The sequence below is a fragment of the Haplochromis burtoni genome, unplaced genomic scaffold, assembly GCF_018398535.1.
Source record: "Haplochromis burtoni strain Fernald_Lab_line unplaced genomic scaffold, NCSU_Asbu1 Contig_96, whole genome shotgun sequence".
Taxonomy (NCBI): domain Eukaryota; kingdom Metazoa; phylum Chordata; class Actinopteri; order Cichliformes; family Cichlidae; genus Haplochromis; species Haplochromis burtoni.
Window position 1 is genome coordinate 1,585,703 of NW_024582457.1, and position 24,033 is coordinate 1,609,735.

Sequence of the window (24,033 nt, forward strand, 5' to 3'; positions counted from 1 at the left end):
CTCTGGTTCAACCTGAGCACTGTTACCTTATACAGAAACCTTACATATCACTCAAATAATTCAGATTTTTATTCAAATGTTTTATATTTTCAATATCTTAAAGTTGTTTTTATGCAGAAGATTTACAAATTGAACATAACTGGTCCAAAAGAAACATGTCAGATTTTTTTCACTCTGTAATTCCTGCACGCTTTTACGTGTTTGCAGATTACTAACCTAATTAATGTTGTACTCTCTCTCAGTTCGGTGTTATGCATACAAAAAGCATCGATTCACAACAACAGTCGTCTTTATAGCTTAAAGTAAAGACTCTACAATACTGAGGGGACCTCACAGACCTCAGCAGGAATGCATGTCCCTGTTAACACCTTCTGTGAGTTCACATCACTCTGACCACGAGGTGACGGCCCCTTGCTGGCGCCACCGTTGGGGATATGTGTGGGCCCAGAGCCACGTTGCTGGTCCACTTGGCCCACGGATGACTGTGGCTGACAGAAACACTTTAGAGGATTAATAGAGGGTTAGTAAAACCTTTTCAAGGGGGCAGATATAGAAAACAAGTTCATTCACAAAATGAATTCCTGAGGGAGGAAAGAGAGGCAGTAGTCCCACTCTTGAAGTGTCTGAGGGCATGGTGTCAGCTCCCATGCAATAATTAACTCTGCTGCTAGTCACTTACCTCTTAGAAACAGGAAAAAAGGGAATCTGGCAGCTCTCAGCAGAACCCAAAACCACGAGTATGGGTTCATATAAAGCTCCACATTAAAGCTCTGACATCCTGAGAGATTAGCAGCGAGCAGACAAACCCCCTCCACGCTGATTTGTACCAGGTGGGAGGAGGAAAACTCAGAAGTCTCGCATCTTAGTAAGACATCTATGTTCCCCGAGTTCCCACACTCACACTGGAGTCTGACGTTGTAAGATCTCGCTTGGTGGAACAGCGTAAGTGGATAAGACGAAGATATTCAAGCGAATTCAATTCTGAGTAGAAAATGGTTTTATTTCTTTTATCAGGATCAGACACCAACTGGGGTCGTTTTAAGTATCAGATCAAAACAGACGCGTATGCAACTGTCCCCTTAAATGAAAAGCGCTTTCTACTTGTTGAAATTTGAGCACTTGATCATATTCTATCTTTTATATTTATTACATAGAATGAAATGAAAACAAAGGCAAAATAAGGGAATTAGAAAAAAACCCCATTCCAGTTGTTTTTGAGTAGCGACACGAAAAACACAATCAAACAACACACTCAAATCACACATCCCCAATCACAGCATTACAGAAAGATGTGCTCAGAGTGGACTAACATACACCAGTCAAGTCCTGCATGGCACCACTGTTCAGGATGAACAGTTCAGTCCTGATTGGTTCACTTTTTCACACATATATATGTACATACACAAGTTGTTTTTTTAAGGAGTGCTTTCCATGGTTTACACGATTACACCTGTGTCTTTCTCTGCAACGCACGAGATCAGCTGTAGTGGTTAAAGCAGCAGCTATAATTTCAGTTACAGTCACGTCAGTAGAATAAACATCTTCACCCTGTTTCCCAAAGTTTGAAGCTACACCCCTAACATCGCAATAAATCTCAACGGGCAAATCATTAAAAGGAAAACGTTACATGACGTCATTTCAAACCCAAAACCTTTTCATCTTTATCTACCGTCGAAGGCAAAAATAAATCTACAGTCTACAAAGTATCTTTTATTTACATGTAAGAAAAACTTAATCTTAACTAAAAATCGGTTATTACTGTCAAAAGGTGGCATTTATGGCAAACTCAAAGTGCAGAGTCAGTGATTATGAATTAAGGGCAGAGATGAGGTACGGCAGGTTTTCTTGGCCACAATTAGGAGGCACCAAGGCTCCAAGGCAACAAGACATTAGGACTACGACGAGGGAAATGCAGAAATGTGGCAACGGGAAAAATATCAGACTGGTTGCGTAGGTATTCATCCTGATGAGTGGGAATCTAAGAGGATCTTTGGGTCAGGCGTGTGGACAAAATGCGTGCTGGACTCGACACTGTCCGACGGTTCTGTTGCCGAAGGCCAAAGGGAGGAAGAGGAGGGGGAGTAGTGTCTTTGGATGGGTGAACAGAACCGCCTGCTGCTCAGTTTCCAGAGTAGAGATCCACAGTGCTGGAGCTGAGCCCACGGCTCTCCCTGAAATTATTGCCCCCTCGATTCTGGCAAGGAAACAACACAGGTTCAAGTGGAGCATTCAAAAATAAATAAATACAACAACAAAATGCAAATCTTTACAAAAACTGATCATCAACCTGGAACGTTTCATCGCTGGATTTGTTCAGATAGTTCAAGGAAGAGGCTCGCTTCATACTGATGGACAAAGAAAACAAAGATTAGGCATTTGTTTCTTTGAGAGGAGAGCACACACACAAAACCAGGCCTGACCACGTTTGGGGAGTAAATGTCCAATAAACTGTGACCTGCTAATTAAATTCAGTGGAGAGAAATTGCACTAAGAACATATGTTGAAAGGTTTAATGTGGCTTATCATGTAAAAGGCTCTGTGGTGTCATTAAGACTAGAAAAGCCCTCTGAGAACTTGTAGAAGCAGTACATTTCTTTGGAATCATTTATAACGTAAAACATCCATCACAAGAGAAGATTGCTTGAGTTATTACTTGGTGCTGCGAGGTTCAGGGGGTACGTTGCCCTGCAGTTTCTTCACCAGCATCTCGCTGCTGCGACGCAAAACATCCCTGAGCTTCCCCAGAGAGCCACTGCGATAGAGGGTTCCACTGCCATCCTGCAGACACACACAGATGCTCGTTAGCTCATCCACACTCCCCGCTGCAAACATGCCTGTTCTTATCATTAACCAGTAATCATCAATTATCAAGATGCATGTTTGTGTTTCGCTTGAGTCGTGTAGCACATCACGACACGTTCTAATCGGCTGCTCCCAGCCAAACGACGTGTTCATGGTGCCTCACACAATTAAATTAGGTGTCACAGAGCTGGAAGCATCTACCCAGAATCAGTCAACTTCCATTTACATGCAAGTCTTTATAGCTTGATCCAAAGGTTGTGCTGAGTGATATATCTATATCTATATATAGATATATCTATATATAGATATATCTATATATCTATATATATATCTATCTATATCTATATCTATAGATATCTATAGATATATATATATATATATATATAGTCATTATTAACACATGGCACATCTTCATTGAGAAAATTAGCTTTTGCTACAGAGATCTGTCGTATCGTTGCTGGTTTGATTCATAAGGAAAACAAACATGAAACTTCATGTTGGAAGGAAATCGGCAACCTTGCAGTCTGATAAATTGGATAATCTGAAGTTCATTTTCAGCAGAAAGAAAGCAGAGATTGATTTTAAGAAGATATGTAACCATGGTTACACGAGTGGAGTAGATATGCAGTTTTAGGTTCCTGGGACTCGGTAACACAGCAAACAAATGAATGGCTTTATTTGTAAGATTTACTTAAATATGACTGTTTTATTTTGTCAGTAGCATACTAATAAAAATCAGGATGTTCTATTCAAATTTTAAAATGACCTTAAAGTTAATTGCAATAATCCATCCATTCATTCATTTGTTAGATTCTCCTGTGCGTGTGTGTCTAAGTGTAATAGCAACCAACTTGTAAAGTGTCTGTTTTAATTTCTAATCAGCAAATACAACATGTACTTGTCTTGCTTTCCCAGTGTGTCCTTTTCTCCTTGAGGCGACTGCTGTTGTGATTTGGTGCAATATAAATAAAACGGAACTTTTTCTATAAAGTGGCTGTCACACTGCACTACTACAGGAGTACCAGCAGAGGGAGCTGTGTGCACAGATGCGATTTCTGTTGCTTGTTTGGCTCAGCAGCTGACATTAAAACCTCAAAGCAGGAGTGTGTGTGTCTGTTTGCATCAGAAGCAGAGAAAAGACAGACTTCACAAATGGAAAAACTTTATTTGAGAATACCAACAAGTGTCGATGCAATAACCTTCACAATGCAGAATGGTAATTATAATGCAATCCTACTTACTAAGTGCGTTATAGACTTTTCCATTTATGTTCTTTAGGAAACTGAAAGTCACACTACATATGTCGAGAACAGACAGTTCAATAAATAAGCATTCCACTAACACAACAATATTGCCATAATTATGTGATGGACACAGTCTTTTATTATTTATTTATTTTGTTCATAGTTGCATTAGAAGTATAGGTGTTCGCATGGGAAGGAATGAAGAATCAAGGCGAGTAGCATGATGAAAAGCCATATAGTGAATGCACTTGTCAACTATAAATACAGCCTACTATTACACTTCCAAGATGTTAAATCATTTACATTCAGTTAGTTAAACATCTGAAATAATGTTGATCTTGAGGAAACACTCGCACTGTACGCCTGGTGTCTAAAAACATGATTCACCGACTGTTTACTTGCAAACAACTGTGTGAGAAAAAGTCCATTAAACTGTGTTCAAAATACAGCATCCATAGCCAGAGTGGGCGCTGCGACTGTACCACCAAACATACACATGAATACACACTACAACTACTGTAGGATCCAGGTTTCTGTTGATTTACGATGCTATCCTCTACTGCTACACCAACAGATCAAGGCAATTGTGGGCATTTATGCCCATTTATTAAACTATATAGAGATCACTCAGGTGGCCAGTGTTTGTGCTAGTAGGTCTCTGCTATTGTGTGGGCTTCACAGCGTCAGCCAATGTTGCTAATTCCCTTTGTAAATGCACGTGACTGTAGAGCCTTTGCTAAAGCTTGAAACAGTCACACTGAAGCGAGTAAGCAGAAGCTGAAAATAAATTACCATGGCGACACAACAGCTTGCTGTGATCTGGCTAATCTGCCGTCACGTTTTGGCCTCCATCCTGTTCCGGTCCCGTCACAGCGGGCAACGCAATGTTGACATACTACTGCCTTTATATTGAGCCACATAATAAAGTATTTAGAAAATGTAAACAATTTCATACAAAATAAACCAAAACAAATTAATAGCAAATATATCTATAAACACACAAAAAAAACCAACAACCCCAAAACAAAATTGGCAACACTCCCTTTACTTTTCCCGCTGACTGTCAACGTGTCAAACTATACAGTACCATTCATTTTAAAACTTGTTAAGCATTTGATCGCAGGCGTTAGTTCAAACTGTCAAATACACACTGGCAAAAACCCCAAAAAGATACAATTATGGCTAAATACAGGCACCGGGTTGGATGCTAGCTTTGATGTTAGCTGTCATTTGTTGTGCTCAAGGCAAACAAATTTGGAGTGAGAACAATGCAGAGTAACCGTGGAAGTTCATTATCTGTAGCGCTTTATCTGGTTATGTGCTGGAGTGATGTCTGGAGCTATTCTGCCTTGTTTCAATAAATGGCTGCTCCTCTTATGAGCCAATAAATAAATCTGCTGTGCCCCTGTGGTAAAGACACACGGGTCTGAATAGAGGGAAAATGTGCGAGTTACTTCCTCACGTGGAAAGATTACACACAATGACTTTTTCTTTTCTTTTTTTTGTCTTTTTTGTGACAGAAAGAGTAGAAGTTCCGACATGGGGAAGGGGTGACGCAGGTTAGTGAGAGGGAAGGACAGGGAGAGAGAAAGTAAGGAGGAGAAAACAGAGCAGAGGTGAGAAGACCAAACGTCCCAGCAGCTGTCAGTTGAACAGGGGAGAGAGGTGACAACCAGGAGGGGGGCTTTCTGAGTCTCTGCCGCAGGAGAGGGGGGAGCATCAGGAATGGCAGAGGAGCTGTTGGACAGAGAAGGCCAGAGGGAATGACAACACACATCCTTTTGCTATTGTGTTGGGGAAGGAGAGAAGGATGGAGGAATAGTCTTGATGGCTTAGGCCTGATAAAAGAGAGAAACAGACAAAAAGAAAAAGAAAAAAAAAAGAAGGCACACATCGTAAGATTAAGAGCTCTGGGTTGGGCTTCCTACTCTAGTCATCTACGCTTTGATAAATTACCCATGACTTGCACTAGATTCAGTAACTTCCTGCAGATTGGAGGCTGATTATTCTTTTTCTAAACCCTAATTTAGTAAACGGTAAATGATACGGGAGCATCAGGCTCCGATTCTCTCTGAAAGATTACATCTGTCTTAGATGCTACACTAGCAGGTAAGCGAAGCAGTAGGTGCTGGCTGCAGTCACCGTGACTCAGCTGTTTCTCTTTCCTCTTGGGGTACCAGAAAGGCTGAACTTGGCACACAGTGCCCAGCCGGTGACTGTGCACTGCAGACGTGAGACATCTGCAAGCAGCAGCAGTGAAATGGGAATACTTCGATAACTATCACACTGATGGTGGGACATGAATAAACCTAAGTAGTATACATTTCACAGAAGCTGCATCTAACACACGATCCTCCACCTACGTCCTCACCTGACTAAAACTAATCTATTCTACTCATCGAGTACCTAAATACCAACCCACCCAAGCTTATTGTGTGGAGAGGGGGAGAGTACAATCCACTGAATGAGAAGAGCAAATTTGACTGACAGGCTGATTGGTTGTCATGGCAAGAGGAGTCGACATGGAAGCACGTTATTGACAAACACAAGGGGGGGAGGGGGGATGAGAAAAAAAAAAAGTCAGAAGGTGAAATCTGGAAAACATGCAGCTAAAAAGGCAGCATATTAAAGCAGACCACTTATAGACACACAGGAAGTGGAATCATGCATTTTTTTTTTTTTAAAAACAAGAGCCACACATACACGTCAGTAATTAACCTGTACACAAGCACAAATGCGCTGACAAGCTGTCGTCTCATGGTTATTTCCTAGACAAGCGCCACTTTAATAGCAAAACAGGAAGTGCTTTTTCAGACATCTGAAGCATGTAAACAACTTCCACAACGTTAATGACACAGCAGACTGAGTGCAGAAGAAAGAGGAGATGAGACTTTAAGCAAAGGTGAGTGACAGCTCTGAACCACATCACCACGCGGCAAGACACAAGTAGACTCTTTCCTACACTAATCTTTGAAAGACAATAGCCATTTTAAGCTGCGTAAAATGAATGGATGGATGGAATTTGTTATAAATAAAAACAAAACTTGCTTAGTCAAAAAGCAGAAGTTAACATGACTAGAAAATAGTCAGAAAAAGCATGAGAATGTCATGAATACATTTTCTGTTTGAACTGAGTCAGTTTAACTCCTGCTGCTATAGCTATACGCTGGCTAATGACACACACACACACACACACACACACACACACACACACACACACACTTAACATTTGCTGCAGCGCGCTGTGAAGCAGTGTGGAGTAGCCGTGTTACGCTTATGAACATGTGCAGAGCAGCAGACATCAGGTTAAAGAAAAGACACTTCTCAACCAAGTGAAAACACACTGAACACATGACGTGCGTTAGTGTGTGCTGTTAAGGGGAGGGGAGGCCCAGCGGGCTGGCATTGCTGCATGCATGTTTGGACTGGGTTGGCGCAGCGGAGGGCGTGGCTGCACTTAAGTGAGGGGTGAGGCACAGGCTCAGATGAGGCATCCCTGCCAACTCTCTCATGCCTTATGCAAGTCTCATTATTTGGGGGTGAACTGCGCCCCAACAACAGCGGTGCCAATTTGACTGCATAGACCGCCATGTTTTATAGCCTATTTTCTCACTGTAAAAGGCCAAAAGTGCAGCTAACAGCCAGAGTGAACATTACAATAAGGCAGCAGGATGAAGTCTTACATATCAGCCACTCTGATTACTGAGCGGAGGGACAAGCAGAGGCACGAGCACCGACGATATCAGGAACCTTGTCAGTTGTGCTTAATGGCAGAAACATGACACATCCTATTAGAGATGTAGACAGGCTATATCTCTGGGCATATGAATGTTTAATGTGTTGCCAGGGTGCCACAGTCTAAACCTGTGCCTCATAGTTACTGCTTCACTTGTGCAAAAGCATCGCCAGAAAAACAGCCTTTATTAAAAAAAGTTAACATGGAGTCCAAAACTGAGTTTTGATGCTGTCAAAATAAAGAGGGTGCAGCATGCCAAGACACTCAATCAGCGTTACACTTTGAACTTGCAGCTAAATCTCATGGTGGTATATTCACAGGGAGATGGTGGACTGGTACAGGTATAGCTCACTGGGTGGAGCCAAAATCGAGAACAGGCTTTTGAGTGGATAATCCACTAAATCAAAATAAAGTGTGCTTCAATGTGATGACTCGCATAATTACAAGGTCATCCAGATGATTTGGTAAAGTCTGGACTCATTGAGGGCTTCCTGACTGGCTCTGAGCCAGCGGAGTCGCTGTCCTCACTGCACTAACCTAACAGAAAGGAATCCTCTCGGCTCTCCTTTTAAACACATAACACGTCTTTGTCCTTTATTCTGAGCGTCCTGTACCAGTACACCCTCGCTGTGATATTACCAACACAGCCTCGTTTTTCCAGAGAGGCCAGCGGACACGTTGACTCAACCATAGTGGATTTGTACTCACCCCGTTCCACTCCACGCCCATACTCACTTCCTCGCCGGTCTCAGAGCCGCTCTCATACTTAACGCTGGCGAGACTGTCCCTGCTCTTCCGCCTGTCGCCCTCTGTATCTTTCAGGATCTCCACCACACGTGTCTGGTGGATTGGGTCGATGCCCTGATGGGTGCAACACACAGATGCAAGAAAAAAGAAACAAAAAACAAAACAAAAACAGTCAGAAGTAGCACTGATGTAGCCGTCAGCATGTCAATATTGGCAGGAGTGCAAAGTTAAATGGAGGAATTAAACGTGATTTCATGTTTCCTTTCCCCTATTAATGCTTTCAAAGCACTGGGACACATTTTAAATGACTGTGAGATGGGAGTGATGTTAGGGGAGAGAAGTGGAGGCTCTAGTTAGAGACAAATCAACTTACTGTGTTGCTCTGGATCCATAGCAATGTAGGGAAAGGGAAAGAAATATCATGAGATTCACTGTGCTAACATGGGGAACATATTACTATTTTCACGTAGAAAACTATGCTGACCTGCTTGCGAGACCTCGCAGCGCACTCTTCCAGGGTCTCAGCAGCTTCTAGCTTGCCCTGGCGGCGGTACAGAGCCCCCAGGTTCCTCAAGGTGGTGTTTACTGTAGGGCTGGATGCACAGACAAGTTTCGTTATTTGAATCTGAACAAAGCAAATAAAGTTACATAAGTTACACAAGTCTAAAAATAATATTTTTACAAAAAAAAAAAAAAAAAAAAAAGCTTCCGATACAAGTTAGTGACATACAAAGCAAATTAAATAATTAATTTCCGTCTTTGTCACGTGACCATGTTGTAAAAAACACTTATCAGTCTCCGCCTCACCTATTGACTTTGCAGGCCTTGTACCAGCCTCCGTACTCTCCGTATGGAGTATTGTCTCTGTGCCTGCCCTGGAAGTAAATAAGAAAGAAGAGGAAGAAAAACATGAAGGGGTGTGGTTCAAATGAATGAGCAATATTGTGTTTATGTTTAACTATCATTTAACTTCCGGGGATTAGTTCAAGGATTGCATTTCTATTATAACGAAGTGACATGCTTTCCTCATTTCTCAGCCTTGTGTTAGAAAAGCTGTTTGAAACAAGTTTTGTTTGTTTAGCTTTTGCTCAAATTCACGCGAGGACGGTTACAGAGAGCTGCTCACCTTGCTCTCCTCCCTTTCCTCGGCGTGCATCCAGATGGGCTTGTTGTCAGCTGCAGACAGACAGGAGAGATGGTGTATGCGTTGGGATTTTAAATAATTAGCCTCATGCCTGGAAAAGTGAAATCAGCTACGTGTGGTGGAAGAGTGAACGTGTGTCGCTTTGGCTAAAGAGTGAATCTGGAAACATGTGACTGAGCCATTTCAGAAGGAGGCAGAGCTGCGAAGGGGTAAAGGAATTATTAAGTATTCAAGTGCTGTACCGCCACCGGTGGGTCGAAAATGAATGTGGGTTCAACGGGTTATTCCAGTTACTACCATGATGGATTTTATAACATTTCTGAGGCTTCATATTTTTCCAAGTATTCACCAGAATCCATCTGAGATTTTAGACTGATGGCACAGTAGATCTGACCAAGCATTAAAAAAGTCAAGCACTATTTTAACTATTTAAGCCAACAGAAATGAGAGACTTAACAGGAAGTGAGGTCATGACTCTGAGGAAAGTCTAGCACCCATCTTGCTGAGACCCTGGGACAGTTACTTATACCTCTGTGCATGTGCGAGCACATCAAATATTGGGCTGATTCGGGGTTTCCAGGTCAGGTGGTGTAAAGAAGGGAATTTATTTATGACATTTTGTTTGCAAACTTGCAACTCATTTAAAAGATCATTACTGGTTTAGGCAAACATCTGCACCTGCTTGATGTGCTGGTGGTTTAGTAATAGAGTACGAGTGTAACAGCTTTAATAAATTTACTGCAGATTCGTCCCCAAACAAATTACAGACAGTACAAAAGCACCATTAAAATTGTTTTTAATGGTGTAGAGAGGAAGACGAAACTACTGTTGAGGTAATAAAGACAAAGAAGATAAAACATGATTATTGCATAAAGTGCTGCCACCTTAAGAAGAAAGAATATTTATCGTTAACTGTTGCTGCTTCAAGTTGCGTCACCTTAACCTTCAAAGCACTTTAGTATTAAAAAAGAAAAGAAAAATCTTACAATATTATCAAGGTAAGTGACACACAAAGAATAAACTTCTCTGAAAAAGTTGGATGTCAGAGCGTTGCTTTGTGCCAAGTGACTTTTATTCCTTTTTCAAAGCAGTCAGTCTAATCCATGGAGGAAAGCCAACAAAAAAGCTTACTTTAAACCAAAAGAGAAGAAAATTGCAAGAGTTCATCTTTCAAAGCAAACTCTTTATTTCTTCAGAAAGATCGAGTCCTCTGAATGGTGAAGCTTGGTACCGTGCTTAGACACAAGTCCACTTTTTAACCACCTGTCCATCACTGCTCGCTGGTGTGGCACAAACAGTGGATGGATAAGAAAAGTGAAAAACAACAACAAAATAATGCTGAATTACTGAGCTGCAGTTCTCCTGAGATCATTTTATAGTCATTCACTGGTAAGAATAAAAATTCTCATTTGTACTAATATAATTAAACATTCACTGCTATACATGCACGCTCCAGTAGCCATTATATGACCTTACCATCAACAGATCCAAATTCTTTCTCATGAGCACGAGTCAGGATCTCTTTGTAGAGAATCTCAGCCTCCTTGTATTTCCCCTGTTTGAGAAAGCAGGATGCCTGAAGAACAAAGAGGTAAAAGGGGATTTTAGTGTTGAACCAAACGGGCTTACTGGATCAGATTTTGCCTCCCTCGCTGTACATAAATTCTCTCCATCATCAGTGAGGCAGTGCGGACATAAGTGAAAAGGAAAGCCTTGAGGATGCAGCAGAACAGCAGATAAAAGACTACTAACCTTGTGCTCTTTAAGCAATGCTAAGTGACACGAAACAGTTCTTTAAACACCTTTTGAGGTGACAAATCTTATGCTGCAAGAGTAAATTGATTGCTAACTTTTATAAAAAATCTTGTGTTGAAGTAAGTCGTGCCCTTTTGGAAGAAAAAGGGAGGGGGAAAAAAAAAAACAGTTGAGTTTAAAACATATTTCAAGTGGAATCTTTGCAGGCTGGCACCAATATACAAGCTCAACACCTCCCCAGAGACCAAGGCTGACAGAACAAATGATCGAGTCTGTTGGCAACCAAAGGAAACTCTGCCTGCGTTTACCTCGTTACACTCACAGCTCAACAGAGACTGCAGTTCTTATCAACAAGTACAGCATTAGAAGTGAAAGGTTTGAAAGAAAGACGAGAAAAAGGACCATGCGAGTGGATTTCCTGTCAACTTCTCGCTCACCAGGTTGTTCTTGGTTTTGGCCACATTTGGATCATCTGGGCCCAGCCTGGACTCGTAGATCTCCAGGGCACGACAGTAGTAATATTCCACCTCCTCATATTTGCCCTGATTCTGACACAGCAGGGCCAGGTTGTTCAGCTGTTTGGCCACATCTGGGTGGTCCTTCCCCAGGACCTGATGGATATCAGAAAAGTATATGTTCAGGTTGTCTTTCTGCCTCAGTGCATCTCTCCTTTCTATAGCTCCAAATCCTGTTGCTGCTTTCACCAGGCAGCACGTCAGCCTGCTGCAGGCACTCAGGAGATCTAATAAAAGGCTGGCCGATCAATAGCGAGGCTACAGAATAGAGCTTTCGGGCAAAGAGAGACTCTTTGTACCATGCTGAGCTCGGTAGTTTTGTCATGTCTCCTATCCATCTCCTTCCTCGCTCCCCCAACGCCTGCTATCCATTTTCAGCTGCGCTCTCAATTAAACCCTAATTCCCTGCTGACAAAGGAATGGCCCCCAGTGGAAACTTCACAGACAATTTAAGAAAATCATTTGCTCTTTTTCCTATTTATAGTAGCTGGTATTACACTAGCTTTGACTGACATTTTGGAAATGTTACCACTGTTAATTACTTTATAACAATGGGCTAATTGTTCACTGGTTTAGCCTTGAGATGAGACCTCGATAGCAGTGCCCTGCTGGTGCAATCTAGGGATATGGCCTACCTTTTCTCTGATCTCTAGAGCTCTCTTACACAGAGGCTCGGCCTCCTTGTACTTCCCTCTCTTTCCATACAGCACGGCCAAGTTATTCAGGGTGGCAGCAACCTGGAAAAAATAAAAAATAAAAACCAGAATGACTGTACTGGCAGGTTAGATTTCAAAATTCACTGTTTTCAAGGAATTATCATAGTCCGAAAATGTATGCTGTTCAGTGTTCTCAGAAAAACCTAGATAGTAAGTGCCTTGTGACAAACTGCAAAGACCACAGTGCAGCAGAGCTTTACAGGCTTCCTTTAGGCTTTGTGGGGAGTTTTAGTGCTTCGGTGTTAGTAGTCTTACACATCTGTGCACAAAAAAGGAAACAGTGTCTTTTAACGTTTCCCTTTTGGTTGCTGTATTAAAACTGCAAGGATTCAATGGTTAATGCCGGATGTACAGGCAGACACTGAACACTGATGACCGATCTCTTCAAGCCTGCAGGCACATGGTCAGAAATCCATACTTTAATAGTCGGAAAAATCTATACAGGCTGATTGAGTAGGACAGTAAAAAAGAATATTGCCTTCCTATTGAGTCTTTGGGAGGTATGAACAAACAAAAGATAACTAATCTGATCTGTCTAAACATGGATGAGTCCCTATGAAGATATGGTAGCCATGGCAACCGTGAAGTCTTACAGCAGGATGGTCCTTGCCCAGGGTTTTCTCACGGATGGATAGAGCGTCGTTGAGCAGATGGGCTGCCTCTTTGTATTTATTCTGATCCCTGTGCAAAGGAGAAACAGAGAACACCATGTGTAGCTCAACAAATAAAACAGGATACACGGCAACGAAAAGCCAAACACAGTATGTTTTCTGACCTATACACCAAAGCCAAGATATTGAGCATGGTGGCCACATCAGGGTGATCATGCCCCGAGGTCTTCTCCAGGTCCTCCAAAGCTTGCTTGCACAGGGGCACGGCCACCTCGTACCTGCCCTGAGAGGCATACTGGATGACCAGGTTGTGCAAGGTTCTCAGACGTGCTGGGATCTCATAGCCTCCCTGCTGGGCTGCGACCACGGCTGCACTGTTATGTTGGTGCTGCACTGTGGGGGACAAAGGAAACGTGCAAAATCAAATGGTCAGATTGGCTCTAGTGAATAGAAAACTGTAACACACACACCACTGTCCTGGAATAAGGTAGCCAGGTTATTTTACTCTGAGATTATGCATGACACAATTTATTCAATATTATCCCGACAGCAAACCAAGAAAGACAGCTCTCTCTCATTCAGATAATCAGATGAGTCAGTGTTGCCGTTTGTTCTTACTTCCTTGGCCGTGCTCCTCCTCATCATTGGGGAAGAGGTCATCCAGGGAGTCCTTTGGTGTTTCTCGGTCTTTCTCCTCCTGCTGAGAGGATGAAAAACCCGCCAGTCAGACTCTCTAACGAACAACAGGTATAATTCAAGAGTTGCCTTTATCAGACATGTGAAATGTGTGTTAACGTCTAACAGGGAGAGATGAGGCAAGCCTGTTATTTAGAAAAGTGAAGATTTCATTTACCATCATCCTTAATAATACATCACAAGGAGTAAATTTCAAAGATGAACAAAACAAATTATTTTAACAAATACAAAAATGGTAATAATCATCATCATCATCATCATCATAAACAATTAGGATGGGAACATTAAACAGACTATTCAAGAATTATTTCCCCTTGAAAGGATGAATGAGATCTTAAGGATAAACTGCACTCATCCATGTTCACTAAAAGATTTCTTTAATGTGGAAAATGGAAGACAAAAACTTTCCGGCTCTGGCTGGATGGGCCCCTGCTGAGCTAAGCAGTTAGAGGCTGTAATAGCCTGCATCCACCATCTGTGACTAACAATATGGTAAGAAAATAGAGAGATTTATCCTTGACACCAGATCAATGAGGACCACACCAGAATGGCTCATTCCAGGAAGGAATGCAAAGTTTTCTTGTTTTAACAAAAACAGTGAGTTTTTTTTTCCCCTTGCGGCCAATTATGCTGACAGTCTCGTGTCCTTCAGAGTTATATCAGCAACTACAAGAAAAACTAAAGTCTTTTTCCATTTCCCTTCTTATGCTAAACCCAACTTGAATCTATTTAGCTGAAAATGTTCCAGTTAAGAACATAAATAAGGACGAATATATTTCCTACATGCCTCTTGCAATACAGACCATATACACACAAAAATCAGTTCTCTTCAATGTACCAATCTAATCCCACATTAAGGCCTATAATCTTTGTATAATCATTACTTACAGTGGGTGAGACATCTTCATCGTATTTTTTGAGCTGGTTCATGAACTCCAGGTGCTTCTTCTCCTCTTCCAGCTGGGCCACGCTCTGTTCACTCTTCTGTAGCTTCTGCTGGGTGTTGGCCAGCTCATCCCGCAACCACTGGTTCTCCTGGCAAAGCCTCCTCACCTGTGCGCGCAGCTTCTGCTTTTCCGACTCCACCGCGTTCAAGTGGTTGGACAGGGCCATCATCACCTGGGATAGAGACAACATTGAAGAGCAGCGATATTTATCAAGGACAAAATGTTACGGTGACAGGGCGGCAGAGTATAAACTGGGTCTGAATTTCAGTGAATCATGATCACAGCACAGGCTCAGTATAGAATGAGGAAGCTGTGAGGAAGCAGGAACAACCAAAGAAGATAATAAAACAAATCTACCACTTTAGAAACCCTTCTGTTTGTCTGACAACACACAAATTTTTCTTTCACTCATATCATCAGCGTGGTTAAACTGAATCTCCTCTTTAGGTTCAAACATACAATTCTGTAAATCCTTGTAACTTCTCAGTCATACCTGTGCTTCTCCCAAGCCCAATTCAATCATCTCCACTGACTTGCGGAGAAGATTGGACTTCTCGTGCACCAGGTTGGCCTCTTCATCCTTCTTTAGGCACTTGATGGTCTCCAGGAGGCTGTGAAGGATGGAGTTATGCTCGTTCTTCAGGGCCTCGAGACCCTGGATCACGAGCTTTGTGTTCGAGATGATCTCCTCCTGAGAAAGCTTCTCCAGTTTCTCTTCCCGTGGGTACACCATGGTGGACATCTTTTTAGCTCAGGGAAACCTGTAAAAGATTGGAGGAAAAACCTAAGACACTGTAGGAAAATTCCAGCAGCAGCTGTAACAATTTCATAATGATGTGTCAAACATACAGCTGTGCTTGCTTAACACAGAACAGAACCTAAGAGCACAGCTGATTTGGCTCAGCTCACTGCAAATGTCAAAACACATCTCAGTACAGTTCCTCTCTTTAACCAAATGCATCTTTAGTTTTTAATGATCATTTACACAATTAGCACTTAAGGCATTCTCTGATTATGTATGTGCCTAATTCTGACAGATGCTACTCTGCTAATAAGATCACAACCTCATCCTGCAGCAAGGTGATGGCAATAAAAGGGGAAATGAATGCATGTTTATTGCTACAGCTCAGATTAGAGATTCAAATTTCATAAGAGAAGTACGTCAGCAGTTGTATAAGCACATATATTGAGCACAAACAGAAAGAAAGAAAGAAGGGTGGCTACATAAAACATACATATATATATATATTATATTGCCTAGCTGAGAGCCATGGGACACATCATGCTGATGGAGCGACTGCTGGGATTTGGCACCTATAATAAGCTCAGGCTGGGAGCAGGGCTGCAGCTCGCTGTGTAACACAGGGCACACAGATGCTGCAGTATGGTTTCTCTCTGGTGCCAGCACCCAAACAGAGGCCAGCCATGCTTGGTGCATGATTCACTGGCGACTGAAGGAGAGAATGATGTAGCAAAAGCTTCAGCAGCACAGCAGCTGGCCAACTCGACAGATTTTAAAAACACCTCTGCGAGTTAGTAATGTGATGGTCGTTTTTAGAAATGTCAGCCCTCGGGCGAGTCCACGGAACACTTTACCTAAATAACATAAAGATAACTTATGACTCAATGAGCCACATCACTACTGGCTACATCATGCAAATGTCAGTGCAAAACGCAGCCCTGCCCTTCCAGCTGGGGTGCAGCCAGTGTTGGAACTACTGCATTCTGCATTTTAACAGCACTGAGGAGAAACGGGAGCTTGCAGTAACAAAAACACCAGCTGAGACCCATCCGCAGTAAAAAATAAATAAATAAAAATACACCATTAGTGAGCCACTCCCTTCTTTACCACTTCCAGTTGTCTTTTAAAGCAGCAGAGAAAATAAACAGACTAAAAACAGGCCCAAAGAACTGCAGTGAAGAGCTCTTTATTTTGTACTGTGACAACAGGAAGCATGATGGCGGGGGCGTATTTGGCTTAATTCAGGCACAACCATTAATGAGTTATCAAGATAGTTGCTGATTAATTTCTCTTGGTGGACTAACTGCTGCTTTCTTATGTCCTTAAACCTCCTGTAAAGATGACTTTATCTGCTTGCATATTCTCAGAGGACTTTGACTCAGCTTTAAATCAAACATGGTAAACAAACCCAGCTGGTTTACAGCTAGTTTTGGGCAATCATGTCCCTCCTGTGCATGTCACATCATGTAACCGCAGCTGGGCTCTGTCATGAGGGTGTTATTCATTATACTAATATGTACCACGCCGAACAGCCAGCCAGGGGCCAGCTGCTGTACTTGCCTAGTGGACAACTGAATGCCAATGAGCCTGTGGAAAGCAACAAAATAAGCAACTGCTGGGGTCTCCGGCTGGGCAGGACAGCAGCAGGGGCCGATAAGAGATGGGTGACCTACCACTATTTTATATGTTATGGGAGGGACACAGAACGGTCTTAATTCTCCCCACCACCCATTTTTCTCTAATTAAAACCTTTGCTATCCTCATGAATCCGACAGATTAAATTAATTTGCAAATTCAAAACATACAAAAAAAAAAAAAGCAAAATTTTCTGTTTTGTGACAAATTTATCTCTAGGGAGAGAAATGACTGAACTCTCTACACAGCCCAGGTAAAGCATGAAGCCATTTGTTTAAGCTGTTAAAACACTTCAACAATGGTATTTAGCAATGCTGAGCTTATTAGCTATGGTACCACGAGGGGAGCACGCTCGACTTCATATATAACCACCCCTCTATACTTATTCTAATCGGGGAGCAGTACAATGGAAAATTCAAAGAGACAGCCAACCTCTTAAGAGAAGCCCCCTTTTCTATCCCAAACTGACTGAACTCTAATTAAAAGTACAAAAGCAATCCTACAGAAATATTAACTCTGTAGTGTTGTATTTGGTGCTGGCTTAGAACTGCTTTCACAATATACATTATATAATACATTATATAATATGCATTATAAAATCTAATAATAAGCCGTTAGAAGATAAGGGTTTTAGAAGGCGAAAGCAAACATGAAAGCAAACAGAAAAGACTCAAAAGAAAACAAAAACAAAAGAAAAACCCTCACTCAGTTCCATGGAACTCAAATGCCAAAAACAAATCAACTAGAACTTCTACTTGCACGATCAACAGAGATGCCAAAGGACTGAGGCTTCATTAAAGTCAAAGCAAATATTGCAGAGACCCTTACTTTGCATGAAGGCGTGTCAGACAGCTTTATATTTTTCATCTGTGCCTGCAGTCATTTGAAAGTCTGGCTGTGAGACGCCTCACTCCTGCGAGCACGATATGAAATGTTTTCTTTGAAAGATCAACACTGCTCGCAGATCAAACAGCTTATTACCCTGTAGAGCTCCTCCGACTCAGCTGTTTAACACCTGTATGGATGAAAGCCGGGTCTACAAGAGAAGTGCTTTCATGTGAGCCAGCATCTTTACTTTTAATAAAGCACTCCAATTAGGGAGTTTCTTTCCTCAGACGGCTCGAGTTAATATTTCCCCAAGTGTTTAAAGAGGTATATGAGAAGTCCAGCAGTCCTGTTGTTCTCTGCCCTTGGATTAATCTTTAACATTTACTTTGTTTTATGAGATCATGTGGGAGGGAAATAGCTGATATCATCAAATGGAAACACACAAATGCAGTATGCTAGCAAAACAAATGAAAGACAACACATCTAGTTTATGACCTCTTATACCAACAAAAAGGCCAACGGTGCTTTTACGTGCCCTCGTGATGCACACGTTACCGTGCGCAGCAGTATACATTCACTCGATGCAGGCTTCAATACAAGTGACCTCATCATTGGGTTCAAGAATAATGAGGGTCAAGTATGACCGAAGGTTCTCCAGCTTAAGTCAGGTTGCTAGAAAATGCATACCAGGAAAGCATTTTGAACAAAACTGCCAGCCCACAGCTACATGACCTGCCATTTCAATAAGCACACGACACGCATTGCTTTAACAGACGTTCATCTCGCTCCATGGTAAAGCAGATGGAGTTTTTAAGGAATTGTAGCTTTACAAAAACTGAGGTGGAATATATAGAAGAATAATAGAGCGATGCATGACAAAGTCATTAAACAAAGCGACAAATAGCTGCTAAAGGCTAAAAGCCATTCATCATATTTTCTGCTGCTACAGCTTGTACCAGAAAACAAACCTGGGTTTCAGAAGCAGAGCAGAACCTCACAGTTTGGCACGGGGAAAAGCTGGTGAAATAATGTCCTCCTCCTTGAGGAAAAGCGCTACACACCAGCAAACGGCATCATAAACCTGCCCTCCTAATCCAAAGAGAGATCCTTTGTTTTGTTTTTTAAAACAAACAAACACAAAATAACACAATAAACGTTCAGTGTGAAAATGAAGCGAATGGAAATGAAGCTGGACAGTAATGAGAGTGACGAATGCTAATTTTGGTGAGGATGAGGACGAGGAGCTGCCTGCGGGATGATGTGACCTTCCCCAGTGCTTCGTCAGAACAACCAGCATCAGCTTGGGTGCACGTCGGGAGACGGGCCCGCCCACAGAGGGACAAAAACAGAGGAGTGCAGAGGAGCAGGTCAGATGGGGGAGGGAGTCATCCCGATCTAGAGCCTGCTCCTCTCCTCTATACTCATCACACACAAAGGAAGAGACCTAATGAGGCACAACAGAACAGCCTCAGTGACACAGGCTCAAAATAGTCTGGCATCCTAGGAGCTCTTATATCAATACTGAGCTTATTTACATATAATACTCATCATGGCACTAAGAATGAAATGCCTCACATACTGTTTACCTTCAGCACGTCAGAAAATATTTACACTGCCATGATACGTCACTCACACAGTCGCCCGAGCGATGTTCATAGGCTGACTCGTGCAGCAGGGGTGTGCAGTTGAGCACTGGATGGTTTGAATACTATGGTTAAAGAAAATCATAATTCACAAACTCCAGGATCTCAACAGATGTGATGTGTGGACTTTAAACTGTGACTCACACCAGTTACACTCATATATACAGACGCAGCCTAAAAATAATCTGAAAAATATAAACAGAATAGGCATGATTTAGCTCTTGTTACCCAACTTGGACCGGGAAGACAAGTTAGATGAGTCATTCTTGAAGAAGGCTCAAAGGTCATACAACTGCAATTACAGCACTTCCCACCACGAGGCCAGTATGAGAGCAGGGAACAATGTATTGAATGAAATACAATTTAAACAGAGGTTGGCGTACTCCATATTGACTGGCTCACTCCCCTCTAACCGGTGGAAATCTGGGCCTCGAAGCTACAGCCTTCATTCGTCTCCATCTCCCGGGATGCACATTATTACTTTACTTCTCGGCCAACACCATCCTCACTCCGTCTCTTTTCTTCTAACCCATCTATCATCACTACCGTCACTTGTGAAGGTAGTGCTTTCCCCCCCACTGAGATCACAACAGTGGATTAATGCAATAACAACTGGCATAAATGTGGACGCTCTGCTACCAACTTTAATTTCGTATTCATTTTGTTTTGTCTGTGAGGCAGGGTTAAAAACTCTCATCTTAAGATAATAATCTAGTCTTCTTTAAAATTGTCTGTGTTTAGTTGTAAACAATCCTACTAGCCTACCCTTTTTGAGAAAGGGTGTGATGCATACTGGGAGAGGAAATGGGGGAAAACGGCAGAGAGGAGTCAGCAACTTCCTAGCCAAGCCAGTGGGAGAAACCAAAGCCATCTCCCAAGGGGACGCCTTTCCTGTCCACTTGGTGAAGTTTGACACCACCGGATTAATAATCCTTATTTCCTGCACAATAAAACAGCAATCCAACACAGTGTCGGTATCACTGTGAGAGACACAAAGGAGAGCCAGCCAACCCAGAGGGTGTGGCAGGGCCTGGAAACAACCAGCAGGGAGGTGCCACTGACTGTCCTCAGTCATCCATCACTACACAAAACCAGCAGCTGGAGGGCTGCTTCCCACTAATGGCTGTCTGACAAATGAATATGCCTGCGTATTGCTAGGAAAAAAGAAGAGATGTTCACTTCAGCATCGTACCATGCCGAGGAGTATTATTCAGGAAAATCAGACACCTGTGACGAGATCGCAGTTCCCCACAAACAAGCCGAAGATAATGACGGGAAACAGCTGAAAACAGAGGCGCCATCCTAAAGTCGTGGTAGTTACATGTTAATAGCACTGCACTGCCGCTAATGTGGACAGAAAGCTCTGTGTACATTTTGACATCACTTCAAAGCGCAAAACACACCAGGTAATCTGACATCTGACGCTTTTCTAGAACAACACAATTTCATATAGCTTTAGCCATCCATGACATTTTCTTCTTTCGCCTACCAATTTCGTTATGATCTCTAGGGTCACACTTGAATTTTGATGGGTTTACCGTGGGTTTTTTAATGATCGAAGACTCTTTAGTTTTGAAAGCTCTTACTGCCCGATCTGTGTAGAGCTCCGCTCAGCGCCCAGCTAGCTCTCAGCTAGCCAGCGATAGCGTCACCACTCCCCGGCTAAATGTCGCAAGTTCATCCTGTTCAAAGCGCAGAGCTGCTCATTTCTATACGCAGCATCTAAAATCCATGCTCCCGAAGCACACAACCACACACAAGCTCACACAACACTAACGTTTCACGGAGGAAATACAGCTTTTCACTTACCGAGAGCTGGGACTGACGGCTAGCTCAGCCCCTTTAAATCCAAAATGTCTCCGACACGGCAGCTACCCAGAAGCCTCTGCGGCTGGCCAGACCGAGAGTGACGTCATGCCTACTTTTCGTCACTTTTCGTTTATCTATCTAATATATAACAAGATAGGGTCACCCATATAACCCCAGAACAACAAATGGACATAAGTGTGGCTTGTTCGGCTTAATTTTTTACTTACAAAGAAATCCCAGTACGCTATGAAAGCCCATAAATGACTCTACAGCAGAATTCAAATTAGGATGTAGCGCCACCTGGTGGATATGAGTATTTAAACTGTAGCAGTTTGGAAACATTTTCTAGTATATTTTTGGTCAGATGATGAAGCTGAAAATATGAATTTGTTGAGGAAAAAGACACACAGACAGACAAATAGGTCTCTTTCAATCACAGTATGAAGGATATTGAACACTAGATAGAAATATGTGCGTTGTCAGGCTGGATGAATAGTTCATTTCCCAAGCTTTTACAATAGAATAGAATAGAATAGCCCTTTATTGTCATTGTACATGTACAACGAAATTGTGTTTGCTCCACACCAACTATGTTGGAATTAAATATAATTGGCAGACAGCAAGAATAAGTAGCATACAGGAGATATACATTCAAGAGGGATATATACAAGCAATAGAAAGGCACACATTGGAGAAAAAGTTGCAAAGTGCTTGGAGGTAGTGCAAAGAAAAAGACTTGGCCTGAATAGAGTCCGTGTGTCTGTGAATGCCCTGAGTGATTAGGGTTACTCAGTGTTAGTGAGTCTGGAGGTGTGGGACCTGACTGACCTGAGGCGTCGACCAGAGGGCAGTGGGTCAAACTGTACGTGGTGCACGGGGTCACCTATGATGGTCCTGGTTTTTCTGAGACAGGAGGATCTGGTGATGGGCTCCAGGGGTGGCAGAGGGCAGCCAGTGATTTTTTTGGAGCGGTTTCAATGACCCTTCCTGTTCTCAGTAGGGCCTCTGCGTACCAAACACCCAGGCATTGGAGAGCACACTCTCCACTGAAGAACAGTGGAAGGTCAGCAGCAGCACCAACGCCCTTCTTTACCAGGGTGTTGGTGTTGTGGATCCAGGTGAGATTGGTGGAGAGGTGGGTGCCCAGAAACCTGAAGCTGGAGACAGATTCTACCCATTCTCCAGGGGGGAGTGGACCTGTCTGTGCCTCCTGAAGTCCATTATGAGTTCTTTTGTTTTAAGGATGTTAAGCGTCAGGTTATTTTCTGAGCATCAGTGGTACAAGTTCTCTACCTCTGCCTTGTGCGCTGTCTCATCTCCATCAGAAAGGGTGGTGTCATTGGCATACTTGATGATGACATTGGTTGGTTGGGTTGGTGTACAGGGCTGAGAACGTGGCCCAGCAGGCATCTGGTGCACAGTGACAGAAGGGGGTAGGGTGGGGGCCAAGTGGGACTGACTGAGGCCAGTTGGTTAGGTAAGGCTTCTGACACCAATGCCAGCTGACATTGTTTGCACTTCTTTGTTGTTCAGAATCTTATTTGTATTGTTAATTTTTGCTTTAATTTCTTTTTACTTTATTCTGTTTTTATTTTTGTTTATTAGGTGCTTTAAAAAATAAACTTAAAGGCAAGGAATGTCTACTCCATTTTCTCCAGATACAGAGAAATGTATTAATCAAAACTTTGCATATTTGTCATATGGTTTGATATTTGTATGAAGGCAAGCCTGCCCTCTAGAGGCGGAGTTTAATCTAGCTGTCCTTAATGCAAGCTTTTAAACAAGAGAAGCTACAAATGCAACAAAGGGTCAGCTTTAACTTTTAGAAATAGTTACTCGCTGTAACTGTAAAATAACAATTGGTACAAAGGGGACCCTCCGACTATCTGTTAAAAAGACTTTGAAGGGGAGTTGGGGGCATACGTCTAGTGATGGTGAGATGAAGCCTCATGATGAACTGAAGCTTTCCACCCAATTGGTCGACTCATGGTTCGAAGCATTGTGATGATTCATTTGCTCTACTGCGCCATCAAGTGGACAATTCAAGTGAAGCGGGCTCTGTGATTATAATGATGTGTAAACCTCTAAACGGAATAAATAAATAGTTTTCTTGGTTATTTATCCCGAATATTGTCTCAGTATGTGTGATACAAAAGAGAAAGTGGAAACTATCAGGACAGAGTTTTGGTATGATTGTGTAACTGTTAGCCTCAGACAGTCAGTCAATAGTATAATTCAGATCATGGATCAGTACATTTGCATATTTTTATAACTATAAAAAGAAAGCTGACACTTTCGAGACTTTATCTAATGTGTAAGCATCACAGCAGATGCCTTTGTGTCAACATAGCTGAGGCTAAAACTGTCACGGCTGGCGGAGGGAGCCGTGTGGTGTGGAGGAAAAGGAGGACCCAAGATGCAGCAAACTGATGATACGAGTGATGTTTTATTTACAAAGGTGGT

At 42.4% G+C, this 24,033-nt stretch overlaps 1 protein-coding gene across 9 annotated transcripts; it reads right to left on the bottom strand.

Annotated features, from left to right (window-relative positions):
- Nucleotides 1-544: 544 nt before the first annotated feature.
- Nucleotides 545-21,687, bottom strand: klc1b (kinesin light chain 1b). Of its 9 annotated transcripts, none has more exons than XM_014335130.2 (17): nt 21,571-21,686; nt 15,407-15,674; nt 14,855-15,085; nt 13,889-13,967; nt 13,435-13,663; nt 13,253-13,340; nt 12,579-12,680; nt 11,866-12,039; nt 11,150-11,249; nt 9,656-9,705; nt 9,337-9,404; nt 9,014-9,122; nt 8,903-8,911; nt 8,491-8,643; nt 2,654-2,778; nt 2,288-2,345; nt 553-2,194 (listed from the first exon to the last, which is right to left on the bottom strand). In XM_014335130.2, the coding sequence occupies exons 2-17, from the start codon at nt 15,653-15,655 to the stop codon at nt 2,120-2,122; spliced, it is 1,899 nt and encodes a 632-aa protein (XP_014190616.1). In that variant the 5' UTR covers nt 15,656-15,674; nt 21,571-21,686; the 3' UTR covers nt 553-2,119. The 9 variants fall into 9 exon arrangements, with proteins under 9 accessions (XP_005927205.1, XP_014190616.1, XP_042078811.1 ...); XM_042222877.1 differs by lacking the exon at nt 21,571-21,686 and adding an exon at nt 21,300-21,562 and having other exon boundaries at nt 556-2,194; nt 13,889-13,970; XM_014335129.2 differs by lacking the exon at nt 21,571-21,686 and adding an exon at nt 21,251-21,562 and having other exon boundaries at nt 556-2,194; nt 13,889-13,970.
- Nucleotides 21,688-24,033: the final 2,346 nt, after the last annotated feature.

What these genes read in the sequence shown, in the direction of transcription:
- klc1b (XM_042222877.1), bottom strand. Translation starts at nt 15,655, where the DNA reads ATGTCCACCATGGTGTACCCACGGGAAGAGAAACTGGAGAAGCTTTCT. An exon ending in ATCTTGGCTTTGGTGTATAG is followed by an intron (nt 13,341 to 13,434) that starts GTCAGAAAACAT and finishes TCCTTTGCACAG; the next exon opens with GGATCAGAATAAATACAAAG. An exon ending in CCTGAACCTCGCAGCACCAA is followed by an intron (nt 2,346 to 2,653) that starts GTAATAACTCAA and finishes TTTGTCCATCAG; the next exon opens with TATGAAGCGAGCCTCTTCCT.